Here is a 17,881-nt window from a genome sequence, read left to right on the forward strand (position 1 = left end):
TTTAGTTTCACCATGTTGGCCAGGCTGGTCTCAAACTCCTGACCTCAGATGATGCGCCCATCTTGGCCTCCCAAAGTGCTGGAATTATAGGCGTGAGCCACCGTGCCCAGCCAACTGAATGGTTTTATGATCACAAGAGGCCTCCTGGCAGGTCACTGGCACCAGGAGCCACCCTGGTGCTTGGGAATGGCTGTGGCTGAGATGGGGAGGTGGGCAGGAGGAAGGCCTTCGATGGCTCAAACTGGGGAACTGTGAGGAAGAAGAGGGCCTAAGCTTCTCCTAGAGGCCCTACGCTGGGGCTAGCAGGCAGCCCGCTGGAGGGCCAGGGCCCAGGCCAGGTGCCCAGCAGGCCAGACCACTGTCTGCTCTCGACAGCCGCTGTACTCGAGGCCACTCTGCAAGGCCGTGGGGAACAGCACTTTCCTCTCATTGAGAATCTCATGGTCTCATATTCACAACTAAACATGCCTCTCGATGCTTAGACAGGACAGGGTGCATCGCTGAGGTGCTTACACTTTGAAACCACATGCCAGGAAGACTTCAACAGGAAAGTAGTACCAGTGCCGGTCAGCCTCGGGGCGGGAGGCTGCTGCTCCCAAAATATTCCATTCACCTTTGGCCGAAGTTCTGAGCCAGCTCCCGCCGACTGGGTCCTCCCCTCAAGGGCCCCACCAACGGTGAAAGAGGTGGTGGGTGGCAGACAGGCCACGACAGGGCAAGCCCCCACAGAGGACCCCCGAGCCGACTCTGTCTAGTCAACAGTGCCCGCGCTTGGCAACCAGTCCTCCCTGGAAAACCCGGCTTGGAGTTCTCGAGGACCACCTGGCAGCTAGCACGCCTCCCCGGGCACCTGGGGTCTCTTCTCTGCCTCCTACCAGAGAACATGCAGGGGGATGGGGGCTTAGACCCTCCAGGAGAGCCGACACCCCCTTGAGCTGATTCCAGGAGGCCTCCAACAATCCCATCAGGGCCAGACTGGGCTGCCATCCACGGCCCTTGTCAGGAGGGAAGAGGCGGGGTCCCTGAAGCCTGAGACGGGGCTGTCTGCCTCTGGAGACACCTGGGCTGTCTCGGGGGTGCATCTACCCAGCAGGTTCATTTCCTGCAGGACAGACGTGTGGTCAGGGCTTGGGCAAAAGCAGCGGGTGCAGCTCTGCTGATATGGCAGGAATGTGCCCAGCCCTCACCGGCTGCCACAGAGGAAGAGCAGGTTCTGCACGGCCGGGACAGTGGAGCTGGCATTCTGGCCCGTGACCAGGTGGCGGTCCAGCACAACGTGCACGGCGTCAGGCTCGCTTGCTGGGGAGGACCAAGGGCACCAGCCTCAGGCAATGTCCACCCACCCACTGAGAGCCCCGAGCTCCAGGCAAGCGCCCAGGGTCAGCAGTCGGTCAGCCTGTCTGGGTCTGAGTCAGTGCCATGGGGGTCTGAAGGACCCAGGGCCCAGGAGGCTTCTCCCCCAGGCTGCCGCAGACAAGCCCCCCACCCCATCTTCTGTAAGTGCAGTGGGCACCCTCAGAGCTCACCACTGAAGCAGGCGCCCGAATCCTTCACAAAGTCCTCCACCACGAGCGGCAGGCGGGCGAAGCCGGGGGCCCTGACGAGCTCACACACAGAGGGCTGTGGGAGGGGAGTGGGGGCTCCTGAGCCAGGCCCAGGCCCTGAGGCCCACCCGGGGGTCAGGAAGGTCAAATCAGGGCCGGGAGCCTCACCCAACCAAGTGGGACGGGGGGTGTCACTGCTCATAACAGGGACAGCTGCTAAGGCTGGAGGCCAGAGAGATGACGAAGTCCAGCCACCTTCCCATGGGGTGTCCCTGAGAGCGACAAGGCCACCACAGGAGGAGGGGCAGCTCCCCCAGCACCAGAGCACACAGGTGACTAGAATGAGAAGGGCTTAGTGGGGTGAGCCCCTTGGGGCAGGGCACCCTCTGGGCAGGAGTGAATCTAAGCACGCACTGGAGGGGTCACGCCCACTTGTAACCTGAGACTGGGTTAGCATCACCCCTCAGAGGGCAGCACTGAGAACCACTGAGGAAGGGTCCCCTCAGCAGGGAAAGTGACATCTGAGCTGGGGGCCAGTTTAACATCCAGTGAAACCAGCCTCGGCACAGCAGCCACCACTGCCTACCTCAGGGCCTGTGCATCAGCTGCTCCCACAGCCGTCCCTGGTGTCCACTGGGCCCACTTCACAGTCTCTGGGCCTCAGATCGACACAGGCTGTGTCTCCGAGGACACCCCGGCTGGACTCTCAGCCCCTCCGACTGCACACACAGGTCTGATGCCCCTCCTTCCCCACGTCCCCTGGTGAGTGGGCCTAGGCTTCCAGGAGACTAGGGGCCAGAAGTTCTGGAGTCTCCGTCCTCATCTCTGGCTGTCGTGGGGGAGGACAGAGTAGGGAGCACAGGGTGCCTCTGTTCTCCAGGCACTCACCCCTGTCAGGCTGTAGCCGTGGAACACCCAGGATCTGTCCTCATTGGTGGCACAGCACAAGGCGGCGACACCGTGGCCAACGGCGCAGATGGGCTCTGAAAGCGGCACACAGCGTTGAGACCCTGGACCCCGCCACCTGCACCCTGAAGCCCCCGCCAGACGCCCCTGCTTGTGGCTCCCCCAGGCCTGTGCCGCCTGCCTGGCCCCCTCCTCCCAGGTTTCCCTGGAAACCAGGCTCAGCACCTGAGGTGTCCTGGCTCAGCCTGCATAGCTGGCATCAGGAATCTGCTCAGGGCAGCTGGTGCTTCAGGGCTAGACACTGGTTTAGAGCCCAGATCTCAGGTTTTGGCGGCTGAGACACACGGAGAGGAGGTCCTGAGGTTCCAGGTCTGTTTACCAAACCCCAGGACACTGTCCGGCAACCCCACTGCCTAGCTGGCCAGGCCGCCCATCACACTGGCAGGTGCTGTGGGTCAGGCCCCTCCCCGGCTAGACAGGATGCCCCTGTGCGGGTGGGAGGTGAGTCTAAGATAGTGCCTGTGCCTTGTGGTGGAGCCACCTTGGCTCCATCCGAAAGGCTGAGTGTGTTCCCATGGCTGAGGTGGCCACAAACAACTGCTGCCTGTCCAGGCCATGCTGCGGACAGTGGCCCAGCTCCCACCCACAAAGGGTGCTGCGTAAGGCACTGGCTTGTCCACCCCGGCCAGTGGACACACTCATCACACCCCAACCCTCAGCCGGGGCAGCTGCCAGGTCTCCTCAAACAGCCTTCCTCCCTGCACCCCTGCCAGCCTCGAGCCCCAAGCCCGGCCCTGGATGCCAGGCTCCCCCAGAAGGAACCAGGCCGGTGTCCTGCCTTGCTCAGGAGGGCATGGCCACCCACCCTCGGGAGACTGCCCAGAGGCCTGCAAGATGGTCACCAGAAGAGAACAAAGTGTGTGTCGGGAGAGGCGGCAGTCACTGCCTCCTGCCCACAACCACTGCAGTGGCCACTGACCAGTGACCCAGAAATGCCTCCCTGGGGCCTTCCCACCGCTCTTCTGCTGGTGGGAGACCCATTTCTTGTAGGGCTGCACATCCAACCCCTCCCCTGAGTCCCAAGGGTCACCTACTGCTCTCAGAGTGGAAGTTCTGCAGGATACGGGCCAGGGAGCCACTGCTGGCCAGGTCGGTCAGGGCCCCAGGACAGCTGGGGATCAGGAGGGCATGGTACCGGGCACCTGGGGGGAGACCACAGACCAGGGAGCAGCCACACGTCAATCAAAGTGAGACCACCTGCAGGACCAGGCCCAAGTGCGTGGCCAGGGCAGACCCTCCACAGGGACCAGCCGGCCTGGTGATGGCATCTGTCCCTTTTCCTCCACGGGCTACAGCTCCCAAGGGCCCCCTGACTTTCCCATCTCTACACACTCATCACCTCTCCTCCTCAGAGGAACTCAGAAACTCTGGGCCCAGGATGTGGGGCTGGAGGCTGCCCCAGATGGTCACAGGGCTTCAGGGGCAGAATCAGGGAGCTCACTAAGACCCCAAACCTATCTGGAACCCTTGACCCTCCAAGGTCCCAGGCACCCCACCCCAAGGAGTGGGTCCCAGACCTACCATCAATGGACTCGAGCTTGGCGGGGCTGGCATAGGCCTTGAGGCGGAAGTCTTGCACCCAGCGTGCATTGCTCTCCGTCACATCCACAAATTCCATGGCTTTCCCCTGGAGGAACAGAGCCCAGGGGCCAAGGGTCAGCACCAGGAATATCCCTGTCGGCTCAGAGGGAGCCTGAAAATGCTGACGAGGAACCAACAGCATCCCCTTGAGGTACAAAGGCACCCGACCACCCAGCCTCCTCCACTGGGTCTCCCAGGTTGGGGTGGCCTGTCCCAGCAGCAGCCTCAGTGGTTTATTTTCTATCCAACCCACCAACCAAAAATGTGTATACATCATAAATAAAAACCTGCAGTGACGAACACATAATGAATGCATCCTTACTGTGACTTATCTACATCTGATATCCCTGAGTCACCCTCGATTAGAGGGTGGAGAATTGCTCCCAGTGGAAACATGTGTGCCCCTTACAGCAGGGCTGCGCCTTGGTCTCCGGTTCACACACGTGCAGGACAGACCCGCAGTGAAAAGGTCTCCCTTGGGCCGGGCGTGGTGGCTCACACCTGTGATCCCAGCACTTTGGGAGGCCGAGGCGGGCGGATCACCTGAGGCTGGGAGTTCAAGACCATCCTGGCCAATACAGTGAAACCCTATCTCTACTAAAAATACAAAATTTGCCAGGCATGGTGGCATGTGCCTGTAATCCCAGCTACTCGGGAGGCTGAGGCAGGAGGACTGCTTGAACCCAGGAGGCAGAGGTTGCAGTGAGCCAAGATCACTCCAATGTACTCCAGCCTGGGCGACAAGAGCGAAACTCCGTCTCAAAAAAAAAAAAAGAAAGAAAAGATAAGAAAAGAAAAGGTCTCCCTCATCACAGGTGGGGTCAGAGCCCAGGAAATGGGGACCGGGACAGGAGGACACAACCAGGGTTTGGTTACAGACCCTTCACCCCTCTACCAACTGCAGGGGCTCCCCACTCCTCCCAGGCAGCAGAGGCACTCTCCTGACCTTGCCCCCAGAGAGGTGGAGACAGACCCCAAGTGTCCAGTGGGGAAGGAGAGGCTGGACTTACCCCAGGGGTGGCCACCTGCAGGTTGAAGGCGGTGCTGGCCATTGTGAAACAGTGGAGGAAGGACTGGGCCGACACACCTGCAGAGGGTCCCAGTGAGTGTGGGCTCCACAGGACTAGCCTGCCCCACCTCAGGGGGCTACCCAGACCCCAGAACACCCTGAGGAGCAGCCCTCTCCCCTACACCCAGGGCCCACTACTTGAAGCCCTGGGGCAGGGCCAGCCACCCATTCATGTCCAGGAGGAGGAAGCTGGGAAAGCTGAGGCAGAGGGGCACAGCCAGGTATGCCAGACCTGTAGGCCATCCCGAGGCCTGCATCCCCCCTGGCAGGCTCTTTCCCCAGCCTGGCACTGTCACCTCCAGCCCCAGCCAGAAGCCGGGACAGGATGCAGCCCACCTCAACTGTCCATGCCACTCCCACACCCCAGCCTCATCCTGGTGCTACCAGAGCCATGAGAGGCCTTTCTGGAAGGCAAACCTGGGTGTGAGGGTCACAGAGTTCAGCTCATCCTCTCACTGAACCACCAGGGACTGAGGCCCTCAGGCACCACGGAGAATGCAGAAGTGTCCTGGCCCCTCCTCACTCACTGCAGGGAAAGTGCTCAGGAACCCTTTCCTCACAAGGGTTCTGGGACTCTGTCCCTCTCCTCCAGCTTTTCCCAGCCTCCTTCTGCCCCTCAAAGAACTTTTAAAAAAGAAACCCAACACACCACGTCCAATCCAGAAGGCTCTGGGGGCCACTCTCCTACCAGGGGAAGGACACAGCCCTGCCCACCCTGGCTGCCGGAGAGCACATACAAGTTTATTCCAAAGTAGCGTGAGCTGCATCTTTCTACATTTATTTTAATTCTGGGGCCCAATCTATCACTAGGCTGGAGTGCAGTGGCACGATCTCGGCTCACTGCAACCTCCGCATCGCAGGTTCAAGAAATTCTCCAGCCTCAGCCTCCCGAGTAGCTGGGACTACAGGCGAGCACCACCACACCCGGCTAATTTTCATACTTTTAGTAGAGACGGGGTTTCACCACGTTGGCCAGAAAGGTCTCGATCTCTTGACCTCGTGATCTGCCCGCCTTGGCCTCCCAAAGTGCTGGGATTACAGGTGTGAGCCACCGCGCCCGGCCTCCTCATTCTTATATAAGTTAATACATATTCACTGTAAAATGTCCTGTAAAATGCCCAGTAGCCTGCCGCAGGCTCTGTTCCCCCAGCTGCCCGCCTTTCCGGCCTCCTGAAGTGCTGTCCCCAGCCTGCTGGCCCTAAGACCCCATGTCCCCAACATGCCGGACCTGCTCTGGAAACAGGCCCCAACCCACACCCCCAGGACTGAACCCCACTCAAGGCTCCTCCCACCCGCAGTCTGGCGGCACCGCTCAGGACCCCTGGAGCTCAGCACATCGTGACGCCACAACCCCATAGCCCCACCTTCCCTGTCCACACTTGAGGACCTACAGACTTCAAGAGGGAGACCTCCGGATCCCAACTCCAGCCCCCAGCTCTCCATGGTGCAGTGACCTTGGGCTGGTGACTTCCCTCTGCAAAGGGCTCAGAACAAAGCCAGGCACCCTCGGACTCCGCTGCTCATCCCTCCCCGGCTGCCCGGAGACCCTGCAGGCTCAGCGCCAGCGGACGCACCCCGCTGCGCTCCGTCCCGCGTGAGCCCCAGGCCAGCAGCGCCCTAGTACCCTTGCCCCAGGACGGGGGCCGGAGGGCGCCTTCTCCAGGAGGGGGCTCCGGGCCTTCTCAGGGGCCGGCGGTTCAGAAGGCCAGGGTCCCCGCGGCCGCCCGACCTCAGAGCGGGGTCAACTCCCCGAACGCCCCGTCCGCACACCCGGGCTCCCCTCTTGGAGCGCAGCGGCCTCGGGGACCAAGCCCAGGCACGCGGTTTCCTCCGCTAGAAACGTCGGGCCCGGGCCATCTCGCCGCGCAGACAATACCAGGAGGAGCGACGCGGCGCCTTGATGCCCCGACCCCGCCCCAAGCTCCATCCCGACCCCCCGCCCCGAGCTCCATCCCAACCCGCGACCCCTTCCCTGTCCCCGTCCCTGTCCCCGCCCCGAGCTCCATCCTGACACCGACCCCGCCCGCCCGCCCGCCCATCCCAGTCCCCTGCCCGGCGCCTCAGCGGCTTCGGCTTCCGGCGCCACATGACGCGCGCCCACCGTGTCCCGAACTCCCGCCCCGGGCAGCCCCGTCGCGGACGCTCTTCGGACACCGGTCCCGGCCGCCGGGCCTCACCTTCCGCGGCGCCGCTGGCCACGAGCAGACAGGCCGGCCGGCTAGGCAGCCGCTCCGACGCCATGGCGCGGGCTCGGCGCTGGGTCTGCGCGTGCGTGCGCGTGCGCGGCGGCTGGGCGCTCCCGGGAGGACGCGGGTCACGTGCCGCGGCGGCCGGGGGCGGGGCGGGGCGGGGCGGGGCGCCTGCGCGTTTGTACCCGGCCCGGGTCGACTGCCCGCCCCTCCGCGCGCCCGGGCAGTTCTCGGTAGCGCCCGCTTTGGCCCCGGTGGGTTCGGCATCCGAGCCTGGCGGGGGCCAATAGGTAGGGTCGCGAGGGTCCTCCCCGGCCGGATGCGCAGCCTGAGCGCGCGCGGGATAGGGCTCCTGGCCTGGGGTGGGGTGCGGGCTTCAGCAGAGCCAGGCGGCGGCGTCGGGGCGCGAAGGTGCCCGTGGTGTTCCGGTGGCTACACCCGAGGAGCAGGGAAGGCCCCGGGGCTGCGAGGTCAGAATCTCCGGGTGTCCCCAAAGACCAGGGCGGGGGGCGGCGGGGTGGGCTCTGTCGGTCCGGACGTCGCGGGGAGTCCTGCGGGGTTGTGGGGCGTCGGGCTGAGCTCCTGGGAGGACGGGGTGTCACTTCCTGAGGTGGGGACACCTCGGGCGTGCTGGCTTTGGTGAGGAGAATTGAAGTAGTTTTTCCCTTTTTTTTTTTTTGAGGCAGGGTCTCTGGAGTGCAGTGGCGTGTTCTCGTCTCCCTACAGCCTCTGCCTGCCGTGTTCAAGCGATCCTCCCACCTCAGCCCCTTGAGCAACCGGGACCCCAGGTGCACGCCACCACGCCCAGCTGATTTTTTTGTGTTTTGAGTAGAGACGGGGTCTCACTGTGTTGTCCAGGCTGGTCTCGACCTGAAGCGATCTGCCTGCCTTGGCCTCCCAAAATGCGAGGACTACAGGCCTGCACCACCGCGCCCGGCCTGAAGCAGTTTTTCCTTAGACTGTAGTTGGAGGGGGTGGTCGGCAGACAGGCAGGCAGCCTTTGAGGCCAAAAGGGCGCTTGAGACAGAGCCAGCAGGTGAGCGGGCCGTCCAGGCCCCTGGCTCCCTGCTGCCAATATGGAGGTCTCAACAAACCTCTGCTCCTACCAGGGGAACCGTCGTGGTTGGGAACAGCCAAGGTGAGGGCTTCCGTGAGTCCCACCCCCTCAAAACCACTGGCCTCCGCTGGGTGCAGTGACTCACGCCTGTAATCCCAGCACTTTGGGAGGCCCAGGCTAGTGGATCACGAGGTCAGGAGTTCAAGACCAGCCTGGCCTAGAAAACCCCGTCTCTACTAAAAAAAAAAAAAATACAAAAATTAGCCAGGTGCGGTGGCAGGCACCTGTAATCCAAGCTACTCGGGGAACTGAGACGGGAGAATCGTGTGAACCCCGGGGGCGGAGGTTGCAATGAGCCAAGATCACGCCACTGCACTCCAGCCTGGGTGACAGAGTGAGACTCCTTCTCTCAAAAAAAAAAAAAAAAAGGCCGGGCGCGGTGGCTCAAGCCTGTAATCCCAGCACTTTGGGAGGCCGAGACGGGCGGATCACGAGGTCAGGAGATCGAGACCATCCTGGCTAACATGGTGAAAACCCCGTCTCTACTAAAAAATACAAAAAAACTAGCCGGGCGACATGGCGGGCGCCTGTAGTCCCAGCTGCTTGGGAGGCTGAGGCAGGAGAATGGCGTGAACCCAGGAGGCGGAGCTTGCAGTGAGCTGAGACCCGGCCACTGCACTCCAGCCTGGGCGGCAGAGCGAGACTCCGTCTCAAAAAAAAAAAAAAAAAAAAAAAAAAAAAAAAAACCACTGGCCTCTGGTTCCCGCTGGCCCAGCCTGGAGAAGGGTCCCTGACCCCTGTCAGACAGGCAGTGAACCCTGCCTCACCTGACGCAGAGCCCTCCTGCCACAAGGGAAGTGGGAGCTGGAAGCTCCTGGCACAGGCAAGGCCGAGAGTTGGGCTGGGTAGCAGAGACAGAGCTCAGTGAGTGTCCAGTGTTAGGCGGCGGTGGGTGTTAGTGGGTAGAGGTGTCTGAAGCCTTGCAGGCCTGCGGTCACAGCACAGGCTGGGCCTAGTTCCTTGGAGAGCTTTCTGAATCTGCACAGGATCTCGTCCCCCACAGGCACACCGTGGGCCTCAAACCCGGGAGCAGGAGGGCTAGGTTGGAGCAGATCTCCAATAGTGTTGGCATGTAACCTACACGTGTCCTCCTGTGTACTTTAACTCATTTCTAGATTACTTATAATACGTAATACAATGTAACTGCTGTGTGAAGAGTTGCTGTATCCTGTTGTTTAGGAAATAACAAGAAGAAAAAAAGACACAACCACTCATGTTTGTTTTTTCAAATATTTAATATCCTTGGTTGGTTGAATCCATGGATGCAGAACCCATAGATCCTGAGGGCCGACTGTACCCCCTTGCTGAGAACGCCCCTCACACAGTGGCTGCCCTGGGTGCCCTCTGTTAGCTCAGCCCGATTACCAGGTGGACCTCCGGTTGGGGGCTGGGACCCAGGAGACATGGGTTCCTTTCTTGGGAAGGGGCGTGTTGGACAGTCCTTGACTTTCCCAGCGGGGGCTCGGCCGGGTTCCCCTTTGACCAAGGCTGGGCTGGGTGGTCTGGAGACTTAGACCCCAGCACCTGTGAGTCATGCAGACCCAGAAGCAGGAAGCAGACAGTAAGTGACAGCCGCTAAGACGCAGGGAGTCTGGGCCAGGGCTGTGGGCTGGGGCACGAGGGTACCTTCACCTGGGCATCAGAAGCACTTGAGAGAACAGGAGCTGCAGGCTCTGACATCTGCAGATCAGAGCGTGTCCAGGTGCTCAGGGACTGGTCACTGAAAGGCAGGGAGACTGGTCCCTGCCTATCCCTCCCTGGGACCACGGAGATACGGAAGACCCGAGTCAGGCCAGGACCTGCAGCAGCCCAGGGTGGGAGTCCGGAGCAGTGAGTGCCCCCATGAGCCTTGCTCACTATGCCCTGCTTTTGGAGGATTCTGCCTGGGCCCCTGCTGGTGTCTAGGGGAGGGCCCGGAGGTGACCAGCAGCCTCACCAAGAATGCAGTAGGGTGGGAGTCCCGGAAGAGGAGGTGCACCCTCTCAGCAGTGCGGAGGGGATGCTGGAGAGGAAACAGAAACCTCCCCCCAGCCCACCCTGTTCTGCACCAGGTGATACCTACCACAGGCGCCCCAGGAAGCCACACGTATGTCGCTGGCTCCTAACATGAGAATGGGGGACCTGACATGCTGGTGCAGGTTCCCAGCAAGGCTCAGAGCTGCAAGTCTCCAGGCAGTTCCCGCAGAGCCTGGGGGGCACAGCCTGTCTCAGACAGTCCCTGGACCCCGGATCCATGGACGCCTCTGTCCCTAGAGATGGTGCTGCACATCAGAGCTTTCCCGTTTTCCAGATTTCCTTATAAGCGATTTGACTTCACAGCATGACCTTTGTATACACATTTTCTATCTGGTGTTTGTTTAGACCTCAGAAGTGTTCTGAGGCCAGACGCAGTGGCTCATGCCTGGGATCCCAGCACTTTGGGAGGCCGAGGTGGACAGATCACCTGAGGTCAGGAGTTTGAGACCAGCCTGGCCAACATAGTGAAACCCCCGGCCCTAAAATAAAATAAAATAGCCAAATGTGGTGGTGGACACCTGTAGTCCACTCGGGACTACAGGCTGGGGCAGTACTCCGGAGGCTGGGGCAGGAGAATAGTTTGAACCCAGGAGGCGGAGCTTGCAGTGAGCCGAAATCGCACCACTGCATTCCAGCCTGGGCGACAGAGCAAGACTCTGTCTCAAAAAACAAAAAAAAGTGTTCTGTAATAAAAGTGAACTGATAAGCTCTGGGCATCCCTGAGAATTTGTTTTCCTTTGGGAAAGGTTCCTACCCTGCTGAGGTTTAGGGGCACTGTGAAGCAGAAGCCAAGCCTCGGAATCCCAGACGGAGACTCCGACCTCCTCCCAGGAGGGAAGCCAGTCACTGAGCACCTGCGGGAGATTAAAGAGAGAAATAGGGAGGTGAGATCATGGCACAGCCACAGTTGCAGGCAGTGGGGCGTGGCTCAGAACAGGCTGTGCTGGGAAGTGGGAGCAGGAGCTGGCGCCGCCTTGCGGGCTGGCAGAGGACCATCGACTCCCTGGCATCGGGGCCGTCCGATCTCATGGGAAAGAAACGTGAGACCCCTGGCTCGCTCCACACACAACCTAAGTGCCAGATGGATGAAAGGCCTACGCGTGAGTGAATGCCAGGAATATGAGACTCGAACGTGGCAGGATATCCTTCTGCCCACGATTCTAAAAGCTTACTCGGTAATGGGAGAATGGTTCCAATTTGATAAACTCAGGTTTTTAGAACGTCTGTGCTCCAGAAACACTGGAAGGCCAGTGGCTACTGACTGGAGGAGAGAATTGGATGCTGCAAGCAGCAAAGGGCTCGGGACACAAAACACCGCGAGAAATCCAACAAATGAGGAGGAGGCATTCCTGCAAAGAAAAAACACACAGGCTGAGGGCAGTGGCTCATGCCTGTAATCCCAGCACTTTGGGAGGCCGAGGTAGATGCATTGCCTGAGGACAGGAGTTTGAGACCAGCCTGACACACATGGTGAAACCTCGTTTCTACTAAAAATGCAAAAAAAAAAAAAAATTAACCAGGCATGGTGACTAGTTCCTGTGGTCCCAGCTACTTGGGAGGCTGAGGCAGAAGAGTCGTTTGAACCTGGGAGGCAGAGGTTGCAGTGAGCCAAGATCATGTCACTGCACTCTAGCCTGGGCAACAAAGCAAGACTCCATCTCAAAAAATAAAAAGGAAGGGAAGTTGCACAGACTACAGCATGGAGGGACCCTGAGTGAAACTGGCCAATCAAAAGGACAGATGTTACATGACACCGTTTATCTGCAATGCTAGATTTGGGAGAGCCGTTGAGGCAGAAAGTAGATGGTGGGTGCCAGGGGTTGAGGGGAGGGGATGGGGAGTCCCTGTGTAATGGGGACAGAGTCTCTGGAGCGATGCAGCGTTCTGGAGGTGGATGGTGGTAATGGATCCCCAGGAGGCTGCTGAACTGTGCACTTCAAAATGGTTAAGACAGTGGACTTTGTGTTTATATAATAAATCCAGAAAAGACGTGCATGCTATATCACAAACCCAGAACAGGTTTTACAGAGATTTTCTTGGTGTTTTTGTTGTCGTTTGAGACAGGGTCTTGCTGTGTTGCCCAGGCTGGAAGGCAGTGCCACAGTCATAGCTCACTGCAGCCTCAACCTCCCTGGCTCAGCCAATCCTCCTGCCTCAGCCTCCTGAGTAGCTGGGACCACAGACGCACACCACCATGCCTGGCTAATTTTTATTTATTTATTGAGATGGAGTCTTGCTCTGTCACCCAGGCTGGAGTGCAGTGGTGTGATCTCGGCTCACTGCAACCTCCGCTTCCCGAGTTCAAGCGATTCTCCTCCCTCAGCTTCCTGAGTAGCTGGGATTATAGGTGCCCGCCACCAGGCCTGACTAATTTTTGTATTTTTATTTTTTATTTATTTTTTATTTTTTTTATTATTTTTATTTTTTTTTGAGACGGAGTCTCGCTCTGCCGCCCAGGCTGGAGTGCAGTGGCCGGATCTCAGCTCACTGCAAGCTCCGCCTCCCGGGTTCACGCCATTCTCCTGCCTCAGCCTCCCGAGTAGCTGGGACTACAGGCGCCCGCCACGTCGCCCGGCTAGTTTTTTTGTATTTTTAGTAGAGACGGGGTTTCACCATGTTAGCCAGGATGGTCTTGATCTTCTGACCTCGTGATCCGCCCGTCTCGGCCTCCCAAAGTGCTGGGATTACAGGCTTGAGCCACCGCGCCCGGCCTTTGTATTTTTAGTAGGGACAGGGTTTCACCATGTTGGTCAGGTTGGTCTCGAACTCCTGACCTCGTGATCCACCTGCCTTGGCCTCCCAAAGTGCTGGGCTTACAGGCATGAGCCACTGTGCCTTGCTGTATTTGTATTATAGAGAGACAGGGGTCTCACTATGTTGGCCAGGCTGGTCTCAAACGCCTGAGCTCAAGCCATCTCTGTCCACCTTGGCCTCCCAAAGTGCTGGGATTACAGGTGTGAGCCACCGTGCCCGGCCTGCAAGGATTTTCATTCCTGCTCTGTCTAAATTAGTTGAAAAAGTTTTGGAATATCTAAGCATCGTTTAATAGAGAATCACTAAGTAAATGAGGCAGCATAGTGAGTGGAATGTCAGCACCAAAGTGCCAAGCCTTGTGGTTAAAGATGGCAGACCATTTTCAGTCCTCTCGGCCCCTTTCAAGTCCCCTGCGATATCAGACAGGGTTGGCTGGTTGGTTTTAAAGAACAAGCCACAGAAGGAGAGAATGGGTGACTGGAAGGCAGGCCAAGAGTGGTGAGGGGCCCTGCTGGCCAGTCAGAGAGGTAGCCTGGCACCCATGGGGCAGGTGAGCTGGGAGTTGGAGGTGAGAGCAGCGTCTGCACAGAGCCTTCTCCTCTATACGCTGCACTCAGGTCAGCAGGCTCAAGGGGTAGGCTGCCTCCTTGACTTGTAGGATGCAGCGGCATGGGTGGGGATCAAGGGAGGCTTTCGCAGGGCAACCTGGGTGGGAGCAACAGGGTCAGCTTAAGCTGGTTCTACCCCGTGGGCCCTCCGTATCTGTCTGGGCCTCAGTGTGGGTGCATGGACGAGGACTGCTGCTCTGGGGAGGGAGTGTGCCAGAAGGGCAGGAGGAAGACAGGGCTGTCCCCCACACCAGCTGGAAGAAGGCTTCGGGGAAGAGGTGATCAGGGAGCTCTTGTCTGCCAGCCTCAGCCACCCGTCAGGTGAAACCCAGGGGCCAGGATGACAGAGGTCAAAGGAGCCCTTCCCAGGCACCGCAGGCCTTGCTCCCTGTTGGCCCGCATGCTGCAGCCTCATCCGTGGCCAGGCCCACCAGGTGGACACCTGGTCAGAGTGGGCTGGGTGCCATGAATGAGGTGTTGAGGGGAGCCACTCCTGCACTCAGGATGTGGGGGCTTGCTGCAGTGGGAGCTACGGAAGGGCCCCTGCCTGGCTGGAGAGCTCGGCCTGAGCAGCAGGGCTTGCCCTCCCCACACCCCATGTCCTCACTGCTCCTTGGTCCTGTAGCCCTCGGGTGTCCACCTTGGGTCAGGACCCACAGGAAGGCCAGGGAGGAGGATGGGGCAGGGCCTGGGTGTGGCTCCGGGCTGAGCCCCCCAGGATAAGGGCATAGGAGTGGCAGGGGGTCCTGTCAGAGGGTCCTGGATGCAGCACCCCTCCCCTGGAAAGCCTGGGGTGTGGACGTGAACCCCTCATTCCCCAGTGGGAAGCCCCTGCGTCTCCGCCACATGCAGAAGAGGATGCAAGCCCAGCCTTTAGACAACAGAGTTTATTTCAGACTCAGCCTCCACTCAGGCCCAGGGCTCCTGTGGCCGCTGGCCAGTGAGGGCAGGCCGCGTTCTCACAGTGCCCACCACCACCTTCCGGGAGCTCGCCTGCTGCCGCACGCCAAAGGCCACGCTGGGACTGGATGCGCTAAGGAGGAGCTGCACAAGGGGCCTCCCCAGGTACGGTGGGCTGAGGACAGTGTGTGACGGTCGCCGCCAAGCAGTTCTACTCTACCTGTTATTGCATTTATACGCTGGTTAGACTCAGATGGTGCCAGGTGCAAGCTGGAGGGGCAGCCTAGCGGGGCAGGGCGGGCACAACTGTGAGGGGCCCTCAACATCCTGCCTCCCCACCAGCATCGGAGCTCCCCTGGAGCACAAGCTGGGGAAGGCGACCCTTGGGCAGCACCCCCTCCACAAGCAGGCCTCAGGCTCTGTCTTCCCACCCAGCTAGGCTTGGGTGGCGTGGGGAGGTGGCACTGAGGCTCTGCTGAGGTGACTGCCCATCCCAGGTCTGTCCCACTGCATCGGCCCAGGCAGACCCCCAGGGGTACACAAAGAGCAGAACTGGGGCAAGAGGAGCAACCATGCCCTTTAATGTCCCCACGAGGGCCGGGCCCAGGCAGAACCCATCCCGGCACCCCCACTCAGAGACCAGCCCTGGGGGCCCAGGATCACCCAGCCGCCGGGGGTGGGGGGCCCACAGACGGGGTCCACTCCTTTCTTGCGGTCCCCCAGCTGTGCCTTCTCCCCGCATCCTGTGCTGTGGACCCCGGAGCCTGGACTCTTTCTGCCCTGGAGGTTGGGGAAGTCCTGGGTCAGCAGGGGTGGGCTCAGGCATCCTCTCCACTTTGCGCGTGTTGGGGGCATATGTAGGTGCGTAATGAATGTGCGTGTGTACACGTAGATAAGGGTGAACGCTGCATGCACTGGCTTCCTCAGGTCTGTACAGGAAGTGGCTCCGTGCCCCCGCCTGGCCCCCAGGTATTATTTTTTCCGGGCCAGGAAGGCCACACCGAGAATCAGGGCTATGGCTGCCACGGCCACACCTCCAGCCACCAGCAGGGGGTTCAAGTTCTCGCAGGACCAGGGACCTTGGCCCCCAGGCACCCCACCGGCAGCTCCGTCCTCCTCCGCCCCGTCCCCAGGACCCTTGGCCTCTGGGGTTGCATCGGGACTGCTGGGGACCGCGGGGGCCGCGGGGGCTGGCTTCAGGTTACTGTGGTTGTTGAGAAGGGCAGGGTCGGCCTTGGCTGGGGTCTTCTTGGCAGGTACGGTGGTGGGGGCCGCTGGCGGCTGCTGCTTCTCGGCTGGGGCCTCCTTCTTCGAGGGCTTGGTCAAGGGGGCCTTCCCATCGGCTGCTGGGGGTACCTTGGCCTCGGTGGTGGCCTGGGGCGCCTTGGTGTCAGGCTTGGGGCTGCTGGCCGACTTCCCTCTGGACTCCATGGTAGGCGGGGCGTATGGGACAGGCAGGTGGGTGCACCAGAGGGGCTCAGGACAGCTCGTCAGCCCTGGGCATTCTATGGGCCTGGAGGGAGACACAAGGGAGGCTGCGTGTGGGTCCAGTCCCCCCTGTGCTGCCCCGACTACCTGGTCCCCAGGCAGCCCCTGCCCAGTTCTCTGGAGTCCCCGGAGCCCCAGCTCAGGGGCCTCCTGTGGGCCTCTGACGCTTCTCTTTCACAGCCTGGCCTCCGTCTGTCCATGACCACTCCCACTCCGCGAGGAACCTCGCCAGCCACAGAGGCAAGGGCCACGCACAGGTGGAAGGAGCTAGGGGCCCCCCGGTGCTCCGTAAAATGGCCCACGCAAATGCCACGTCCTCCTACCAGCCGGGGCAGGAGGCTCTTGGTGGGGAAGTGAGGATCAGACCCTGAGAACTGGAAGGAAAAGCAGTCTCCCCTCCAAGGAGGGGTGGTGATTGGAGCCGCGGTGGGAGAGCCGACTGCATCCCCTCCTCAGGAGAGCACTCCTGCTTTGCAGTGACGGACACTGAGGCACCGAGGCTGCGACATGGCCAGGATCCCGGTGAAGGAGGGCGGGGAGGGGCAGGAGCTGGGATCTCAGGCAGCCATCAGGGTGGGTGGGCCCACGAGATAACAGACTTGAGAAAACTGGGGTGTCTCTCCGGGAAGGCAGCACGGGGCTGTGCTTCCAAGGGCCATCTGCGCCTCCCCAGCCTCTGAGGCCCCTCCCCAGCACAGGCCCTGCCTCTCTCCAGCTCTGGGGCAGAGTCCTTGCGGAGCCCAAGGCTGTGCTGTCTCTGTGGGCAGAGGGTTCCTGGCATTAAACAGGGTGGACACACGCTGCTCTTGGCCGGCGAGTCAGGGTGGAGGACAGGGTTCTGGGCTGTGGGAAAGGCCGTGCCCAGATTCTCAATGACTCAGGCAGAGGTGGGAAGAGCCCTGGGGGCCCAGCCGCCCCGAACCTGAGTGGGTCTTGCCCCAAAGCCTCAGAGGCCGCCTGTCTACCTCTCCCAGGGAATGATGAGAAATCCCCCGACCTTCAGAGAAAGGGAGGCGCGTTTCCCACCCCCCCGCTAGGTGCACTGACCACACTGAAGGTCACTCGAAGGTCACAGCGTGATGAGGGTGTCTCCAGGAGAGGCCCAGCTGCTGCCGACCTCCCAGGGAAGCCCAGCCGCCCCTTCACCCCTGCAGTTCTGGGGGGGGGGCCCAGCTGCTGGGCATCAAGTTTGCAAAGAGCAGGTGGTCTGCCCCCCAACCTCGCTATTTGTGTCACTTACATCCCGGCCACCGCCTCCCTCTCCCAAGAGCAGCTGCGCCCTGGAGAACTGGGGGGCCCGCGCGCAACCCCGGTGACCTTCAAGGCCCAGAGCCGCCTCCTCGCCCCGCAGGACCCCGCGCCTGCCCCGCCCCGCCGGCCGGGAGCCCCCCGCCTTACGCGTCCTCCGTCCTCCCCCGGGCTGCGCGCTCCTCTACGGGACGACGGCGGCTGCGAACGCGGAGGAGAGCTCGGGAGTTTCCCACAATGCACTGCTCCCGGCGCCGGAGGGCGGGGAGGGGGAGGGGCGACGGGGCCCCGCCCCGCCGGGAACTGCGGGGTCCGCAAACCCAGCTCCACCCTAGATGGTGGGGGGGAGAACCTTAGGGTCAGGGAGAGCAACTGCAGGGTTCAAGTCCCATCTGGGACTG

General features: G+C 60.9%; 2 protein-coding genes across 9 annotated transcripts; both read right to left on the minus strand.

Annotated features, from left to right (window-relative positions):
* Positions 1–7,466, minus strand: GATD1 (glutamine amidotransferase like class 1 domain containing 1). Of its 8 annotated transcripts, none has more exons than XM_033204000.1 (8): positions 7,338–7,466; positions 5,102–5,178; positions 4,032–4,137; positions 3,545–3,652; positions 2,433–2,527; positions 1,527–1,620; positions 1,188–1,299; positions 789–1,102 (listed from the first exon to the last, which is right to left on the minus strand). In XM_033204000.1, the coding sequence occupies exons 1-8, from the start codon at positions 7,399–7,401 to the stop codon at positions 1,096–1,098; spliced, it is 663 nt and encodes a 220-aa protein (XP_033059891.1). In that variant the 5' UTR covers positions 7,402–7,466; the 3' UTR covers positions 789–1,095. The 8 variants fall into 8 exon arrangements, with proteins under 8 accessions (XP_033059895.1, XP_033059898.1, XP_033059892.1 ...); XM_033204002.1 differs by lacking the exon at positions 7,338–7,466 and adding an exon at positions 6,102–6,159; XM_033204001.1 differs by having other exon boundaries at positions 3–1,299.
* A 7,246-nt stretch (positions 7,467–14,712) lies between these two features.
* CEND1 (cell cycle exit and neuronal differentiation 1) lies at positions 14,713–17,749 on the minus strand. Its single transcript, XM_033204008.1, has 2 exons — positions 17,631–17,749; positions 14,713–16,257 (listed from the first exon to the last, which is right to left on the minus strand). The coding sequence occupies exon 2, from the start codon at positions 16,173–16,175 to the stop codon at positions 15,717–15,719; it is 459 nt and encodes a 152-aa protein (XP_033059899.1). The 5' UTR covers positions 16,176–16,257; positions 17,631–17,749; the 3' UTR covers positions 14,713–15,716.
* Positions 17,750–17,881: the final 132 nt, after the last annotated feature.

This window comes from Trachypithecus francoisi, unplaced genomic scaffold, assembly GCF_009764315.1.
Source record: "Trachypithecus francoisi isolate TF-2019V2 unplaced genomic scaffold, Tfra_2.0 Lachesis_group8, whole genome shotgun sequence".
NCBI classification, from domain to species: domain Eukaryota; kingdom Metazoa; phylum Chordata; class Mammalia; order Primates; family Cercopithecidae; genus Trachypithecus; species Trachypithecus francoisi.